This window comes from Podarcis liolepis (assembly GCF_965112155.1).
Source record: "Podarcis liolepis genome assembly, chromosome: Z".
Lineage (NCBI taxonomy): Eukaryota > Metazoa > Chordata > Lepidosauria > Squamata > Lacertidae > Podarcis > Podarcis liolepis.
The window spans coordinates 20,472,189-20,490,641 of NC_139570.1; the positions used below are offsets into that span (position 1 = coordinate 20,472,189).

At 41.6% G+C, this 18,453-nt stretch overlaps 1 protein-coding gene across 10 annotated transcripts in view; it reads right to left on the bottom strand.

The window, feature by feature from the left end:
• DACH2 (dachshund family transcription factor 2) overlaps positions 1-18,453 on the bottom strand; it is a 333,298-nt gene that overhangs the window by 83,760 nt on the left and 231,085 nt on the right. For all 10 annotated transcript variants that reach the window (XM_083484718.1, XM_083484717.1, XM_083484712.1 and 7 more), the window contains one exon: positions 1,185-1,340. In XM_083484718.1, coding sequence (XP_083340844.1) covers positions 1,185-1,340 — 156 coding nt within the window. The remainder of the gene's footprint in view (positions 1-1,184; positions 1,341-18,453) is intronic.

The window sequence follows — 18,453 nt, forward strand, 5'->3', positions numbered from 1 at the left end:
AATCAAGATACTTTGTATGTATGCATCACATATCCACAAAGATATGCATCTTAAGTAAATTGCATAAACCTACCTTTAAAATTTTGGAACACAAATTAGAACATTACAATGCAGATCTTATTTCTCCCTCATTCGTTTGCTGTCACCCTTTCACAACTCTTTTCCTCCTTGTCAATCTGGCATGCAACCTATCTACATTCTTTTCCTTCTCCTGCCTGGACAAAATATTCTTTTGTGCACCAGGAAAGAAAGAAGGCTGTATTTTCCAATGATTTCAAACCACTAAGTTTGGCAGAATTACCAAAGAAACTTGTATAACAAGGAAACATTCTTTCCAGCTTTATTTCAAAAACCAAATGTCCCAATAAAATGTTGTTGTTGTTTGTTGTCCACTTCCCATTTGTTTGCACACACACAAAAGTAAACAAACCCAAGCAAAAGTGCTTAGATTTCAGTGTAACTCATGAAAGATCTAGGACTACAAGTTATAGCTTTGGTCCTAAGTATTAGGCCCAAGTTTGAGGGGGCTAATAACACCCCCAAAGATTGGATTAATGGGGTGGGTGAATTCTAACATTTTGTTAATTGTGGTCTCACCTTTAAATAAGGGACAGTCAAGGTTCTTTGCTTTCCTTTACCAAAATGATAAAGACAGTTGATTTCCAAGGATAGTGGTGGCTGGTACACATTGCAACTGGTAGGGCAGAAAGAATGGAGCCCAACAGTAGGTGGAGCCAGAGCCAAAGGCAGGTTGAGCCAAGACATTCTACCTTCACCTCACCCTCCTACCCCCTGGATTTGTTGTAAGCAGGAAGGCAGACAGGTGGGTTAGAAAGAATCAAGACTGAGATTGGTTGGGCCATTTGCCCTAAAGAACCAGCCACCACAGCCCAGGGAAATTATGTTCCTTGAATGTTGACTGGGCTGTTGAGAGCAGCCACATTGGTCACCTGAAGTAGTATTAAGGTTTTCCTGATGATGTAAATACCTTGTATTTAAGAACACCATCCTGACAATTCTTAGAATCCACTTGGCCCTCAAAAAGTTTCTAAGTATCTTCGCACACTTTTGCAAGGGATGAAAGTGTGGTAGGAATTTCAGTCCAGCTTTTTAATGTTTTCAGCTTTCCTCCCACACTTCTCATGGCCATGTGGAGGATGAAAAGGGGATACCATCATACATACTGTTTGTGAGCAGATGGTTTTGCTGCAGAGGGCTGAGAGGATGAGCACTTCCCAGACTTGGCTGCCCTGCCAGAGTCGCATGGCTGACCCCGTGATGAGATCCTGGTGGGATGGGTGACTGAAGTTTCTCTTTATCCCATGAAGATTCACTTCCACCTGGAAAAGAGTGTGCAAAGATTGGGTTTTGAGCAATTATTTTTCATCGCTGGCAAAGGGTCATGAAAAGATTTCTTCCCTACCCTGACAGGAATATTTTTTAAAAAATAATAATAGTTAATTAGATGAAATGTTCAATTATGCATTAAGGTGGGTGGGGGGACAACAATACATAAAACTAACAAAAGAAAGGACACCAATATAAACTCAACACAGGACGTCTGTGAGGTCAAGAGTTTACTAAGATACAATTGGGCAGAAGAAAAGAGAAAGCCCATCTGTAAGGAGAAGAAAGATCTAGCAACATCCATATATTCTTGGCTGCTGCTGATGCATAGAACTGAACATCCAACATATTGGATTACAAAATAAAGTTCCATCAAACAGCACTGAAAGGCTGTGGTTACTCTTTCCCTTGTAATAGGTGTAAGTTATGGGTTTGTTTTGGTTTGTTTTGGGGTTTTTTACAGTATAGCAATAGACCCCACAGGAATAAGATGTTCAGGGACAACGGCTAAATGAAGTTCCTGCATAATGGATTCTAGACTTGTGCATGTGACATACCCATGGAAATGGAAAAAAAATAATGATGGAGAAGACTGACAAATATGACCAAAGGACTGATTAAAGACTACATGCATACAGAATATATGAGCTCTGACCAGGAAATCCACCATCCAGAATTCCCAATTATGTGGAAAGAGCCTATGCTGTATAACAGGAAATGGGGAACCAGTGACTCTCCACAGGGGTGCCAGCTTTGGCCTCAGATTATGGGTGCCCAATGGCACCCGTGACATAATGTGATATCATGACGTTGTGATGTCATGTTACATTGGCGCTTCACAGCGGTACTTCTGAGGCCCTGAAGACCTTTGATGTGATTTCTGGTTTCTACCAAAAGTTGCGTCAGAGGTTTCGCAGGACCTCGGACATCACCTCAGAAGTCTGGAAGTCATGTCAGAGCCCTGCGGTGTGGGTGCCCAGGCCGCCAGGGCCCCCTATAGTTGGTGCCAGTGTCTCCAGATGTTGTTGGACCACAGTTTCCATCATCTCTGACCATTGTATTGGCTAGTTGTGACTGATTATAGAGTGGGAGTCCAACATCATATGGAGAATCATAGGCTCCCCATCTCTGGTATATAACCCACAGAGCATGGAATCTTTTCAGCTCTTCCAAGTAAACAAGCACATCTCAGAGTGGGCAGCTGAAATGAATTTGCCTGGAAGTCAGGGCCAAGCTGTCCCTTGAAACACCATTAATAGTTGATGGCCCTTCTGCACAACTAGAAGAAGAAACAATAAAATCTAAAGACAACACAAATGTGTACCCATTGGCTGAATGTTGTATAGGTCAGAGAATTCTGTTTTTGTTGGAATTATTTCCAATTCACATCTTTATTACAGTCATAGACCAGCATAAGGAATTATTTCAGATAAGCCTGGTGCAGAATGTTGTGTGTGTGAAGTGGACTGCCCTGTTCTACGTGGCACATTTTGTTCCATGTACCAGGGCATGTGCATTTCCCGTTACAAGTCAAAGACACTCAAACTGGTCCCTCCCCCTGACTACTCAACCATTTTCTGCCAGCCCAAACCTCCCCAATTTTCTAATCTGGGCGCCCCCCTAAAAAAGGATTAAAAAACCTGAAATGCTAATTAAGGAATGCATTATTAATTTTGCCCATGCATTCGGTCCTGTGCCAATGTGCCACAATAATTTTCTACAGAGCAAAGTATTATGTTAATGTTAATCAAGGTATTTTCCATTATTTTCCCTTTTCAATGAAAGCATTCGATTAGATTTTGTATTGGTCGAAGGAGGTGGGGGTTGGGGTTGGGGGTGGGGAGGCGCCTGTCTGGGTTATTGACACTGCCAGGAATTCATTAACTTGATTTCCAATTAGAATCAGTAATACTTTGTTGGTGCGTAAGGGACAGTGGCAGGAGGGAAAATGTATCTTAATTGAAGATGAAAGTAACAGCATAGAAACACTCAACATTCTTTATGATAAGCACTTGGCTAATAAATGTGATTAATGCTATCAAACAGAACAAAAAAATTGAAAGATCAATGATTGAGCAAAAAGGGAAACACTCCATCATTTTAATACTACAGCTAAGCTATGAATTACCTTTACTATTACAGATTTGTAATTTTCAAAAATGATGAGCAATGCAGTGACAAAGAAAGATACATTTATGCCAAGCTAAATTATACCATATGTTTTAATATAATGTGGCATAATTACAGCGGTGTTCAACAGCGCTGCTATATTTGCGTTAGTTGTGTCAGCACTTCCATCGTAAATTTAACACACTGTGCACTGACTGTCCCAAATTCACATTGACTGAAATAGGGTGCATTTCAAAGCATGGTCGTATTTGCATCTTCTGAAAGGCCAGTGTTCCAGAGATTAAACATAGTTGGACTAATGAGCACAAAGCAGACAATATGCATTTTGCATTCTAGAATTAAAAAGTTCCTTTTCCTTGGAAGTTGAGTTCTTATAGGTCAGCTTGCACCCACCTGGCACTCTCCACATGCTCGTAATCTAAAACTCCCATCAACTCCAGAGTGGTCAGTTATCAGTAATGATGGAAGCTATAGTCTAAAACATCTGGTGGGAACCAGGTTGTGGACATTTTTTGACATTCTTTTGTGGGGTTACCTCTTCCCCCCCATCACCAATGAGGTTATCTTCAGGAATGATAGCATAGGTAAGTAGCTTCATCAACTGCAGTTTTTAGATTTACACCCCACATTTTTAAGGGTACACCTAACAATAAAAGTAAAATGTGGACTCATCCTTCTTCTTCTTTAAACTATTACATGGCAAAGTCAGGGTTGTTGGTTTTTTGCTTTACAATGTGTGTGAGAGGGGAAGGATTCAGTCCCTATAAAAGAGCTGCTTTTTGAACCAAATCCTTTAATCACCAGTTTTGTACTCCCTTCTCAACATCCGTTAATGTCAACAGGTCTACTCTGAGTAGGAGAAGGTTAATTGCCACCCTAAGCTTTCCCCCAAATAATCTTGGGAACTGTTAATTTATAAAGTGAGCTGAGAGCTTTTGGGAGACTGTTGTCCATTCTCCCCACAGAGCTGCAATTGCTATAGTTCTCTCTGGGAATTGTTAACTCTGTGGTAGGAATATGGGTCTCCTGTTAAAGTGATATAAGAGCCCACTAATTCTGGTTTCTAAAAGGGTCGATCTTTTTCTTTTATTCAGAATGAATATGTGAATTGCATGTACCATTATGTAAAGTGGTGCCCCGCAAGACGAATGCCTCGCAAGAGTTTTCCGTTTTTTGAGTCGTTCCGCAAGACAAATTTCCCTATGGGCTTGCTTCGCAAGACGAAACGTCTTGCGAGTTCTTGCGAGTTTGTTTCCTTTTTCTTAAAGCCGCTAAGCCGTTAATAGCCGCTAAGCCGCTAATAGCCGTGCTTCCCAAGACGAAAAAACCACAAGACGAAGAGACTCGCGGAATGGATTAATTTCGTCTTGCGAGGCACCACTGTAATTATACTGTGTCTACAAAAGTTAGCTAGATAAAACGCTCACAAACAACACTCAATATGGTGTCTGCATAAATTAATATATCCATTCCTTAAAAAAAATCAAAAAATCAAAATGTGTTCTGGATTGTGGCCAAAGTTTTCTAACTTTTTAAATAACGTTGGCAAAACGTTTTTAAATAACTTTTCTAACTTTTTAAATAAGTTTTCTAACTTTTTAAATAACGTTGGCAAAAAAAAAAAAAAAAAGAGAGAGAGAGGCACAAACCACCCTTCCTCCAACAATGCAGAGTAAAAACCTTACTTGCTTTGGCTTTCGGGAAAAAGGTTATGCTGCAATTTTGTTTATTTATTATTCCATTTATATGCCACTTTTCTCCCAAAGAGCTCAGGAAAACCATAAATGGTTTTCCCCTCGCAACAACCCTGTGATGTAGGCTAGGCTGAGAGATAGCGACTGGCCCTAGGTCACACAGTAAATTTTCCTGGTGCGTTGAATCTGAGTCTCTCCGGTCCTAGTCCAACACTGTAATCACTACCCCACACTTGATTCTTTATAGTGATAAACCAAGAGAGAGAAATATACATACAATCTGTAGTTAATGCTAAAGGCATTTGACAAATCAGTGGATCTGCTTGACATGGGCATATTTTTTCCGACCAAAGGCGGCTAAACAAGAGGAAGAACTTTCTGACAATAAGAGCTGTTTGGCAGTGGAATGGACTCCCTCAGAAGGTGGTGGACTTTCCTTCATTGAGGGTTTTTAAGCAGAGGCTGGATGGCCATCTGCCATGGGTGCTTCAGTTGAGATTCTTGCATTGCAGGGGGTTGGACTAGATGACCCTCAGAGTCCCTTCCAACTGAACAGTTCTCTGATTCCATGTTGCCTTTGAAAAAGAACAACACATTTTCTATCATAATTAAGTCTGCCGAGGTCCACATCTTTTACTAAACAGAGGGTGCAGTGTGTAAATTAAGATGATGATCTGTGCCTGGGCACGTTCCAGATGTCTGAATGATAGATGCTAACCAAGAGGAAAAGGAACTGAAATGCAGGCCAGCAAGGACACTACATATAAAATTTCAGTCAGAAACAGAACAAGTTCAGCTGAGCTGGTTTCAGAAATTGTATGGAAAGAAACAATGAATATTACAGAGATGCCATCCATTCAAAGAAGGTGAAGATGATCTCTTAAGAGTACTGTTTTATAGGCTGACTACAAATGTTGTTTTCAGATGTTTTCAGATCTCCCCTTCCACATGTAGAACAAATGTCTGTAGGGGAGATGAGGATTATGGCACCAGCCCTATTCCTGACATCCCATGCACCACTGGCCCCAATTCTGAAAAGAGGCCTTTTAACATAGCTAGGCACCCCTTTTCTATCCTTTGGCTCTCCATACAGAGTTGGGGTGTGGCAGTATGGCCAGCACTGGAGTCCCCAGTGTGGCGCTCATGGGTGCCATAGCACCATCAGACATCCCCTTGTTGCCAACTTAAGGTCCCATTAAAAAAAACAAATCAGGAATGCAGGCAGTTGCCTTTATTATATTGTTTTGGCCAAGACACTTCACTAGGATTTTTAAAAGAGGGTTTTATTTTCATTTTCTTCTTCTGTGAAATGGGTTCCCATGGCAGTTTCCAAAGGTGCCATCAAAATGTTGGGGACCCCTGGGCTTTTTAGTTCCTTTATATCCCACCTTTCCTCCTAAGAGCTCAAGCACATGGCCTTTCATCCTCACAACAACTGTGTGACTTTCCCTGTGTAGGAGAATAGCCGCCTCACACTGGCAGCATTTCCACCATCAAAATCTGTTGGGACAAATTCCTCAATTGCTTTTCGAAGCCAGGTTTTCTGGGGCGGGGAAGGTTCTGAAAAGGAACTCAAGGCATAAAATCATGTGCCCACACTCCAGGTATCGATCACTGGTTCTTCAAACTCGCATCTTCCAGGGGAAGGCGACTTTGTAAAATGCAAATTTGTTTCAAAGTTTTAGATGGACAGGAGGGAAATAAAAGTTTCCAAAAAACCAATCTAAAGTTCAATCGGCTGACAGCACTTTCTCCTTTGGTTTCAGATTCCTTCTATCTATTTTTAAAATTGTGTGGTCTGTCTAAATGAAATTCACACTGTCCACTACATCTATCTGCGTTTGACATTTGATTTGTTGCTATACAATTCAGGGAGGGGGAGGGGGAAATTGAATCCCCTAGTTGAAAGCAATAATGTCTTCAGTGTCCATGCCTGGTGAATTCTCAGAAGCTGGTGTGTGTGTGTGTGCACGCGCACATGAGCATGCTAACAGCCCAAGGGTGGGAAGTTCTGAAAACCATTTTTTTGTTTTGTTTTGTTTCCCATGGCAAAATGAAACAACAACAACAAATACCGGCTTGCAAAAATAAAGCAAATATTTACACTTTGTCTGCACTCTGAATCCATTCAAAACTGAGCCCAGGCAATTGTGCCTTGCCCCAGAGGACACCAGCGGGAGCTGCCGCTTGGCAACTACCAGCAACGGCTGGCTTGGCTCCATCATGGGCTGAGAGAGTTTCAGCTGCTCAGCACCACTCTCTTGCCTCGGAAGAGCCCTCCAGCAGGCTCTGCTCCTTAGGAGGCTCAGGTCAAAGGGGAAATGCCACCTGCACAATCCTGGCACCACAGGCACAACATACTCTTTATGTCATGGATAGCAGACTTGAATGTGATTTTATTGTGATAATATTTTGCAGGTTTCTTTGTGAGCCTCATGGAGAAGTGAAGTGGAATATAAGTGTTCTAAATAAATAAATAACCCACAGCAAAGGCTTGTCGTGGCCTTTTCTTCCACCAGCCTTCTTCCGCCAGGTGGCTACAACCTTCATGTTTAGAAAGGTTTTGGGGCTATAAATGGTGATCTTTTCTTTAGCTGAATAGTTGAGTTGTTTTTGACTTCAGGAAAACAGCCAGCCTACTTTGGATTTTTATCTATTTGGATTCATTTATTCCACAACATTTACAGACCGCCTGATTTTAATAAAACCTCAAAGCGCTTCACAAAAAATCGATAACTTGACATTATTTTTACATCTGAAATTGTTCTACAATTTAAAAAAAAACAGTTATAACTGGGTTGTATGCAACATCCTATTCTGAATAGACTCACTGAAATTAATGGGAACTAATCAATCATGTCCATTCGTTTCAGTGGGCCTACTCTTAGTAGGATTAACATTGAATGCAGTCCATTGTTTGTATACATGAAATTGTGTAATCCTTTTTGTTTTTATTGCTGATGTAGTTATTGTGAAATCCATTTAAGGTATTTCATAGGAAGCAAAGCGTAAATGGAATTAATTAAAGAATTAAATAAGAGCAGCTTTGTCATTTTTGTGGAGGGACAAATAGATTCATCAGTTTTGGTCAACTCAAGTTTCTCATTTTTCCAATCTTAAATTCAGTTCTCCACATTTCTGCAGTAATTTGTGATATTCTCTATAAGCCCTCATGAATATTCTTCAGCATTTTTGTGCAGATTTCTCCTCATAAACATATTTTTCTCTGCAGTTTCACTAATATATGCATTTTTGCAAGTATAATGTGTTTTTGTATGTTATTTTCACTAATGTTCACCTTTGTGCACATTTCCCCACCTAATATGCCCAATATTTCAACTCTGTGCTTTTAGCTGTTTCATGTGCACTTTTTAAATTAAATGTTATCATTTGTAATTGCTAACTGTCAACTGTCACAAAAATGTTTTCATGGTCTGTTGACTGCAAATAAAGAAATAAAAAGAGTAATATATGCATTTTTGGTAAAGACCGGTTAGAGGGCTGCACCACAAAATTCAGGTAAGTGCTTTAAATGCAAATTCTCCCCACCCCACCGCTGGTCAGGCTTATGAGGCCCTAGAGAAGAGATGGGAAACCTGTGGCCCTTCCGATGTTGCTAAACTGCAACTCCTGTCAGTCCCAGTCAGAATGGCCAATGATGATGGGAGTTGTATGTCAGCAGTATATGGAGGGCAAAAGCTTTCCTACTCTGAGCATGCATGTTAGGGACTTTAGGGGCCAGGAGAATTCCATCTTCCCATGGACCCCTACCAGCTGTGGACACTCCCTGCAACATCTAGATCTTAATGGAGATGGCTGTTGTGAGCCCTTCTTACTAACATGCCCATTAGGTTTGGGGAAAGGGAAAGAGGTCTGCAAGGGCCACACATACATTGAGATAATTTGGTGCCTGGAAGCTGCTTCTCTCTTAAAATTATATTTGGTACAGTATGTGTGTGCCCCCACTTATCATTCATTCATTCATTTAAATTTATATACCTCTTGATTGTAAAAATAAAAAATACCTCAAAGCAGTTTACAAAAAGATAAATGCAGAACGGGTATTATATTATACTGCACCTGCAGTAGTGCCAATTCCACCAATTGAAGCGGTCAAGTGGGCATCTGTTAGTCAGTTTTTGCTCTGTTTAGGACTGAGTACACTCCCCCACCATAAATTCCAATCAACATCATATAAAATTTCTAAACTGAATTTTCTTTCAGCTGTGTTTGAAAGGAAAGTAAAAGGGAAAGACCGACTTACAGCACAATCCTAATATGTTTACTCAAAGGTAAGCCCCACTGAATTCAACAGTGCTTACCATGAAGCACAGGGTGATATAATTCTAAATTGACAACAATTTCGGTGCAAAAGAAGAATTGACATCCTTCTCCCCCCACCATGAAAAAGGAACCAGACATTTTGAGGTGATGGAGAAAGGATTGAGTTTCTAAAGGTGGAGAAGGGAAAAAGAGAGACTGGAAATCCTTTGGACAAAACAATTCCCCAAAGAACTAGCCTAGTAATAATCTGAAATGATAAATGAATGACTTACAAAAGGCATTTCGACATTTCATGCACCGGTTTGTACAGCTGCGTTTAGGGTGTTCTGTACTGTGCACTCGAAGTAAGCCATAAAACCGGTTAAGTTAAAATATTAAAAATTGAGAACTCTAGCGATGGCTTTACTGGTCTACTTCCAAAAAGTTATCAAGTGGTTCAGCAGATGTAATTACTGCTCAGTCCTGCCAAGGCTTTGAAATATGCCCATTAATTCAGCAATTCCCAGTCTGTCCATCAGTCAGTCATACTTAAAAAATATGTCTGTCACAACTTAGGTGTGGTAATCTATTGATAATTATATAATAAAAAGTCACTGGGGAGGAAGGAGGGAAAAGGCACCCAGAATATCATTTTTTCTCCCCAAACTTTTTGAAAACTCTTTCTGACTTTAAAAACTATCCTGACTTTAAAAACTCTTTCTGACTTTAAAAACTAAAACTGGGGGTAGGTGGAAGAAATTGCATGTCTGTCAGGATATTTGATGCTTGTCATTAAGTTTCTAGACCATGAGCCACAATACTACTGAGTTGCACTGGAACACAGGTTGCCATGTGCCATCTGACCATTGACCCATCTAAATCTACCCCACCAGTAGCCAACCTGGTGCCCTCTAGATGTTTTGGATTACATAGACAGGCCAAGTTCAGATGATCACCCAAGCCAGGCATGGGGAACACACACACACACACACACACTTTTTACAACAACAAAACATCACATAAAAAAGAAAAACCATACATCAAAACCTTAAAAAAACTATACGTATACACAATCCATATTGAATCCAAAACATGGGACTACTAGAATTTCCTGACTCCCCACCCCCACCCCCAGTTCCCTTATACTATGTTGTTCATTCATGTCCATAAATTCTTTAGCTCGTTTTACTTTCCAATTTTATACCTTATGTATAATATTATAAGCATTTTTTAAAATCCTGCTAATGTGTTAACTTGTATACATTGCTTTTGTATATATGCAATAAGTCAGGCATGGGGAACTTTTAACCCACCTGATGCTGCTGAACCTACAACCTCCATCAGCCCTAGCAAGCATGGCCAACGGCCAGGGATCTTGTGGAGAACCAAAGCTTCCCTGCACCTGACCTAGATCAGGTTTAGAACAGGAATGGGAAACCTGTCCAGATGTTGTTGAGTTCCAAGTCCCATCAACCATGGTCAGCATGGCCAAGGGTCAGGGATAATGGGATTTGTAGCCCATAACATATGGAGGGCATGATGTTGGCTATTTCTGATCTACACTGACTAGCAGTGATTCATTGAGGTTTCAGATGGAGGTTTTCATAGCCATACATGAAAATGCCAGAGATTGAACGTGATTGAACCCAGGACCTTCTGCATTCAAAGCATGAGATCTGCAACTGAGTTGCTAACTTTTACATTTTGGCACTGGAGAACAAACTTCAAAGCTAGGATGGGGTGGAGGACAAAACATATTGTTGTTCCCCACAACTCCTTGTTGCTCCTGGATTTCATTTTGGAAGAGAAGGGGGCATATCTACCAGAGGCATTGGAAACTCCAACTGCCTTTAAAAAGGAGGACGACAGCCTGGTAAGGGGGGGGGCAGTGAAACGTATTGTGGTGGGGATTGACCTGCACAGAGAAGGTAAGAGGGAGTGACAGGAACTGAAATGTCCTTCCCTGCATATTGCCAGGTTGGGGGATGTGAATCTAGAGCAGCACCCTAGTGTTGGGTGCTTTCATCCTTTGCTTCCCACTGTAGTCACAATTTTGGTTGGTCCAATCTTGGTCCAACCTTGCAGTCAAGTAGCACTGAGTTGAATTTGAGCTTCCCGTAAGCATCAGTTTGGTCAGCCTGAGAACAGGTTGCTGAACGAGATGGGCCATTGACCTCATCTAGTAGAGCTCTTCTTATGTTCTTAGTGAAGTCTTTTTTGAAAAGGAATTTACAGGTGTGGGGCTTCAGAACCAGAAGCACAGAAAGGGGACACAAAGAGCTAAAGCTACATTTCTCACTGTGGTCCTGATTGTGTTCTGTAGGACAGTATGAACAGCCGCAGCTTTCCTGATGTGGGCTGAGAGAGGGCAGCATGGAGCAATGGGTTGTTTTGTCTTGTGTGTGGTTGTTATGTGGGGTAGCTTGTTTGTGTGGCTGCTGCAGTGGGGGTGGGGGGTGATCAGTGGAAGTTGGTTATTTCGTTATGTGTTTTAAGGAGCAAATAATAGTTTGGTCTCTGATGGGCTCAGTTCCTTCTTGTGACTCCTAGTGACTTGTCCTTTGTCACAGGGCAGGCCCTCATAGCAGCCATTTTGTGACTTGCAAGGCTCTCACAGACACCATTTTGCTGCCATGCCCATTACAATTTCTCCTATTTCCAAATGTGCCCATAGTCTACCCACTCCCATATATGTTGGCAACCTCTGTGTAGCTGTGGATTTCCTGCATCAGCAGGGGTCAGAATAAATGACCCTTGAAGTTCCCTTCTATAATAGTTCAAGGCCAATACCCCTTCTAAAGGGACTCTCTGGAATATATCTGAAATCTACATCGGAACAGTTTCCAAACTTTACTAACCATCTTGGCTGGGTTACATTCTGGTGCTAAGCAAGCAGCACCTTGATGATCATTTATAAAAATATTGACAGCTTGCGTTCTCATACCAGTGCCCAGCAACACATTTCCAAATGTTTTGTCCCATTTCTTGCAAAGCAACGCCATCTGCCAGAGGTGGCATTTCATAGCTATTTACTCCGACTACCTCCAAGAAGTCATCTGCCACTATCTAATGCTGCCTGAATAAAGGGGATTAAGACTCTGATGCAACAGAGACTATTGATAATGTGGTATAATTGGGAAGAAATGAAGATAAATGAGGTTGAGGATGGAGAGGCAATTAGTTGAGGCGCCCGTACAGCTGTGCTCTCGGCCTAACTCCCATGGCCTTTTCTTTGGTGAGGTATGTGCAAATTAAACATAATGACAAATGCTCACTTCACCCAAGCTCTTCATTTTGGGAAGAAAGTTGATGTTCATTCTTGACATCCCATGCAATAAAATTTATACTTTCTTAAAAAGCTATGTATCACAATGCCTTTTGTGGAGAGTGCATTATTTTGTTGACATTTTCCTCTCTACTTATTATCACAGTCAAGCTGTGATCTTTCTGGTGAGCTTTCAAAGCACAGTTTGTAATATTGGGAGTGAACCTCAGCTTTAAGCTTATTCCTCCCCCTCCCCCAAATCATGGTATCTGATTTCTTGTCCGACTCCCTTCTCTGGTTCAGCAAACCATCATCATATGCCTGCGGCTTACAAGGACCACAGGTTGCTTCCATACCAGAACTGGAAAAGATAGTTTGAACCAGAGCTGAGCAGAAATTTCTCAGAAGTTGATTTTCAGAAAAGGTTTCTGAAATTTTTCTTTTTCTCACTAACTCACCAACTTAGAAAAAGAATGTCAATTCACAAAATTTTATCCGAATATTCTTCTTCAACACTTTTGAGGATGATGGGTACCATTCCTCCCCCTCACCGCTGAATACTGAAAAAGGATGCTGGGTCTCATGCACTGGAGGCGATATTGAAATATGGCCACACTGCAAAGACAGTGATTTATGCTACCACTTGCAATGGCAACACAAAACAAAGCCAACAAACAAACAAACATCTGAAAGGAAAAATATAAAGATGCCACGCTCCTGCCACTACTCATGATGAGCCTCACCCAAAGAAGCCATTGGGGAATATCTCTTTCCTGTGTAGACATTTGTCAGTTTCTCTGCCCACAAACAAGTTGGAGAAAATCAACAAGTCAATACTGCTTTTATTTGGACTTGTCTGGAGGCAAACCTTGGCTGGTTTTAACCAGGAAAGGAAAGAGGAGAGAGTGTGTGGGAAACTCTACCATTCCTCTCTGATCTTTACAATCACGGTTTGCAGGATCATCTGAATCAACTCTGTGTACATGACAAGCATGTTTCCCTGTACATTCCTCCACTGGAGTACCAGTTGCTAATATTCACAGGAAGGAAGACTGTTCTCATGTCCCATTGGCATCTAGTTGACTTCTGTGAGAACAGGATGCTGGACCAGATGAGTCCACTGGCCTGATCCAGCAGAACTCTTCTTATGTGGCAAAAGGCATTTCTCTCTTTAAACAATGATGGGAATGAGAAAGTCCTTCCCCAGCAGTTTTGACTCCTACATTTTACCCTGTATGAAGCATGCAGATGTTATAACATTGTGTGCAGCAGGGGCTGCAAGAAGACTTCCAGGGAAGCCTGTACATATCTTCCTAATGACACTGGGATCTGCACTTCAAAAATATTACGTAATACAGTCATTCCTGGACTATACCACTTCATCCTGCAAGTGTGGCACTCAGTATCTGAATGCTCCCCTCATGTCAGAAACTTATTACACCAGGGAAGCCAGGTGATTTAGGAGAGCTAGTTTAGTCTCTCTTTTCCAGTGCTACTTTTCCAGTGTGGCTAAGGCAGGGGGGAAAATAATGTCAGAGAGAGAGAGAGAGAGAGCATGCACATTCAAGCATGTGGTCCGCTACCTCAATACCACATTTTTTCTACCTGCATAGTTCAGCTCTCAGTATGTATAACCTTGCACCTGGTCAATTGTGCTACTGAGATCATGCTGTGCTTGAAGGTCCCAAAGGCATCTGTTTGGCCACCACAAGACTAGAATGCTGGATTAGGCAGGCTTCTGCTCTGCTCTGGCATGGCTCTTTTAGTGTTCTTAGGGTGGTTTATTCATATCAACTACAAGTTTTATATCGATTGTGTTCATTCACTGCACAGGCATTTTCCAGGGCATTTCCCAAACACTGGGCAAGCAGAGACATTCATAACTTCAGATGTGCAGCGAGATCACATTATCCTGATATCTGCAGAACTTCTTCCTGCAGCTTCCCGGGTCAGACCTGCTGATCCTACATTGCCAACCAAACGCAGAAGTGAGAACATAGTTAAGCGTACATTGCACAAGAATGTTGCATGCAAACCTGCATTGAATTAATGGGCGCACCTTCTGTTTGGCACCCAGTGCCAGCAGCTGTCCGTTGGGACTGGTGGGGCGAAAGGCAAGGAAGTCAACAGTAGGTGGAGCCAGAGCTAATGACAGCTAGAGCCAAAGGCTATTTCTGAGACTCAGAAGGAGGAAGGTTACATACCAGCTGCACGTGCACACACACGGGGGGGGGGGCGGGGGGCGGTTTGTAAACAAGAAGATAGGCTGGTGAGGGCTGCTGAAGGCAGAATGAGGTTGGTGTGGACCACCTCCTTTTTCCAAAAAGAAATAATTAGATAGCCATCCCACAAAGCATTATATTTCCTCATTCTTTTCTTTTTTTTAAAATTGCTTCACAGTGATTCGTTTTGTTTTCTCTCTCACAAAGTTACATTACCATAATATCAGATTTTATCAATCCATTGCATTGTCAGATATGTGTCTGGGTCAATCCCTGACCAGCAGACTGCCTACTTACTCCTGTACATTTCCCCCTATCATCACATTTCAAAACGTCTAGCTGTGTGTGTAATTATACTAATGAGCGTTGCAAGGGTAAATGTGACCTTTACTTCGTTTCCTCTTAGCAGTGTTTCTACTGCGCCATCCAAATTGCGCCCCCTCCCCCAAATATGTTACATGTAAAATGAACAAGATAAATGTTTATTATGGAAAGCTTTGATTTAGATCTTGTTTATGCTGTTTTAACGCTAGTGTTTTGCCAAAATGCACAGGATCCCAGTCTGATTCTGGGACCAATTCAAAGGGTACCTGAGAGGTAGCCTGTCTCCATTTCTGCCTTTCTGTACTTTGAGAACCTCAGCAGAGGCTCTTCACAGGATCCCCACAAACAAGATGCACTGGGGAAAGGACCTTTTCAGTGGTGATGGCCTGGCTTTGGAATGCTTTCCTTCTCTTATGCTACCCTGAAGAATATTCAGATGAAGAGTAAAGATAGGCTGCCCTAATTGTGGTGGCATCCACACAAGAGTTCTCAAGAAACTCAAATGTGAAGCAGCTCACCTTCTAACAAAAATACGTAACCTGTCCCTTGATTCAGCCTCCATACATGAGGTCTGGAAAGCAGCCAATGTAATGACATTTTTTACAAAAGGATCCAGGGAGGATCGTGGAAATCACAGGCCAGTTAGCTTAACATCTGTCCCTAGAAAACTGGTAGAAATTATTGTTAAAGATACAATAAAACTGAGCACATAGAAGAACAAGGGGAAATCTTGCCTCACACACCTAACATAATTCTTTGAGAGTGTCAACAAGCAAACGGATAGAGGTGATCCATTTGACATTGTGTACTTGAACTTTCAAAATACCTTTTGACGAAGTACCTCCCTGAAGACTGAGTAAGCTTAGCAGTCAAGGAATAAGAGGGGAGGTCCTCTTGTAGATCAGGAATTGGTTCAATTGCAGAAAGCCAAGTGTAAAAATAAATGAACAGTTCTCCAAGTGGAGAGAAGCAGAAAGGTGGGTCCCCTGAGGATCGGTATTGGGGCCTGTGTGATTTAACTTGTTCATAAATTGTTTAGTGTTAGGAGTGTACAGTGAAGTTGCCAGCTGAAGACACTAAATCGTTCATGGTTATTAAAACAAAAGGGGATTGCAAAAAGCTCCAAAATGATCTCTCCAAACTGAGTGAATGGCCTGATCTAGTAAGCCATTCTTACATTCTTATGGCATGGGGAGGTCCTCAGCAACTCCCCTGGGTTCTCCTGTCTGAGGACATAGCTCTCACAGTTTCCTCAGTCCTGAAGGACAAGTCCTCAATAATAATAATAAAAACCCATCTCCTCCACAGCATATAAGTCAACACCTTCAGAACTGGATAAGGGACCTTTAAGTCAACTCAGCCAGCTCCATAAGATCATGGGTCAGCAAACTTTTTCAGCAGGGGGCTGGTCCACTGTCCCTCAGACCTTGTGGGGGGCCAGATTATATTTTTTGGGGAGGGGAATGAATGAATTCCTATGCCCCACAAATAACCTAGGGATGCATTTTAAATAAAAGCGTACATACTACTCATATAGAAACACGTTGATTCCTGGACTGTCTGTGGGCTGGATTTAGAAGGCAATTGGGCCGTATCCAGCCCCCGGGCCTTAGTTTGCCTACCCGTGCCTAAGATGGTGGGGCCAACTGCAGTATGGGCCAGTCTTCCCCCACCTGGTACCCTCCAAATGTTGGATTCAAACTCTCACCAGCTTAGCCAATGGTTAGGTATGAGGGGAACTGCACTCCAGCAACATCTGGAGGATGTCATGTCGGGGAAGGCTGGAGCAGATCTCAGCTACCTATGAAAGGCCTCAGATCTTTGCTGAGCCAACATCCTACAGAGCTCAGCCAGGACAATCCACTGGCAGCTGCTCAGGGTCCACAGCTACTTGGAAGAGTTTATTGATAGTTTCTACTGCCTCTGACCAAACTGCGGGAGGCAGTGGAAGACAGAAGTGCCTGGCGTGCTCTGGTCCATGGGGTCACGAAGAGTCGGACACGACTAAACGACTAAACAACAACACTGCCTCTGTGAGACCCAAGTTGTAACCGAAGAAAATACTCACTGGAGAGACTCATTAGGGCCCCACTCTGGTGTCTTTCTGGCACCAAGCAAAGCCTTTTAGTTTTTCCTCCTCCGTGTTTTAAAAACTTTGGCTGATCTGTTTTATTTGGACGATCTATAGAGTGGATGGTTTTAGCTTATTTTAAAGTACTGGTTATATTACAGTATTTATGATATTTTTAGTAAGCTGTCCTGATCGTGCATTTAAAATGTGAAGTATACATTTTTTCAAAAAAAAGCCAAGAAGTTGAGGCTATAATTGATAACCACATGTTATCTGCTCCAAGTTTTTAAAAGGAAGAGTAGACAATATCTATCTATCTATCTATCTATCTATCTATCTATCTATCTATCTATCATATCTATCATCTATCATCTACCTAATATAAATAAAATGTATGCCTGCAGCTGTCTTAGGGACCAAAAGATACACAAAAAATAATTTCATGGAAAACAAGTTGCTGAAACAGTATACACCCTTGAAGGTGACTTGAAAATAAGTACCCTCCTATTTATAATTCCAAAGCACAGACAGATTTGTGTAACTGATGGCCCAAGGTAATGGACGTGGACTTTCAAGTGGTCTTTAGAGTGCCTTGGTATTGTGCTGAGAACAAAAATGATCTAAAAAGGTTCTTCTCTCTTGCACCGACAGTGTCAAGGTTAATGAGCTAAAACTAGTTAAATTGATATTACCAAATTAATGACTTTTTTATAGTACACTGCATGGATTTTAGCAGAAAGCTTAATGTGGAATAGTTAGTCTTAATTGAATTAGAAGGTATCACACGCATACAATTAAGCTCACTGTAGACTATGGTATTTTAAGGTAATTGCATCCAATTCTAGAGCTATCTGGGCTATCCATTTGCACAATGGATGCTCTATAACTGCCACACAGTTGCCACAATCTTTTCTGAATGCAAGAGGCCCAACAGGTGCGCAACCAGCAAATGCCTTAACCATTGATTTCAACAAAGTGGCATGATCCAGCCTCACATTCCTCTGAGCAACAGATACATGTGCATGTCTGAATCCATACAGATCTCCCAATTGTCTGTAGCAACTCTCTGCTTTGGGCACAATAAATAAATAAATAAATGAAAGCATTCTAATTTAATTGAGATGCAACATGAAGTCA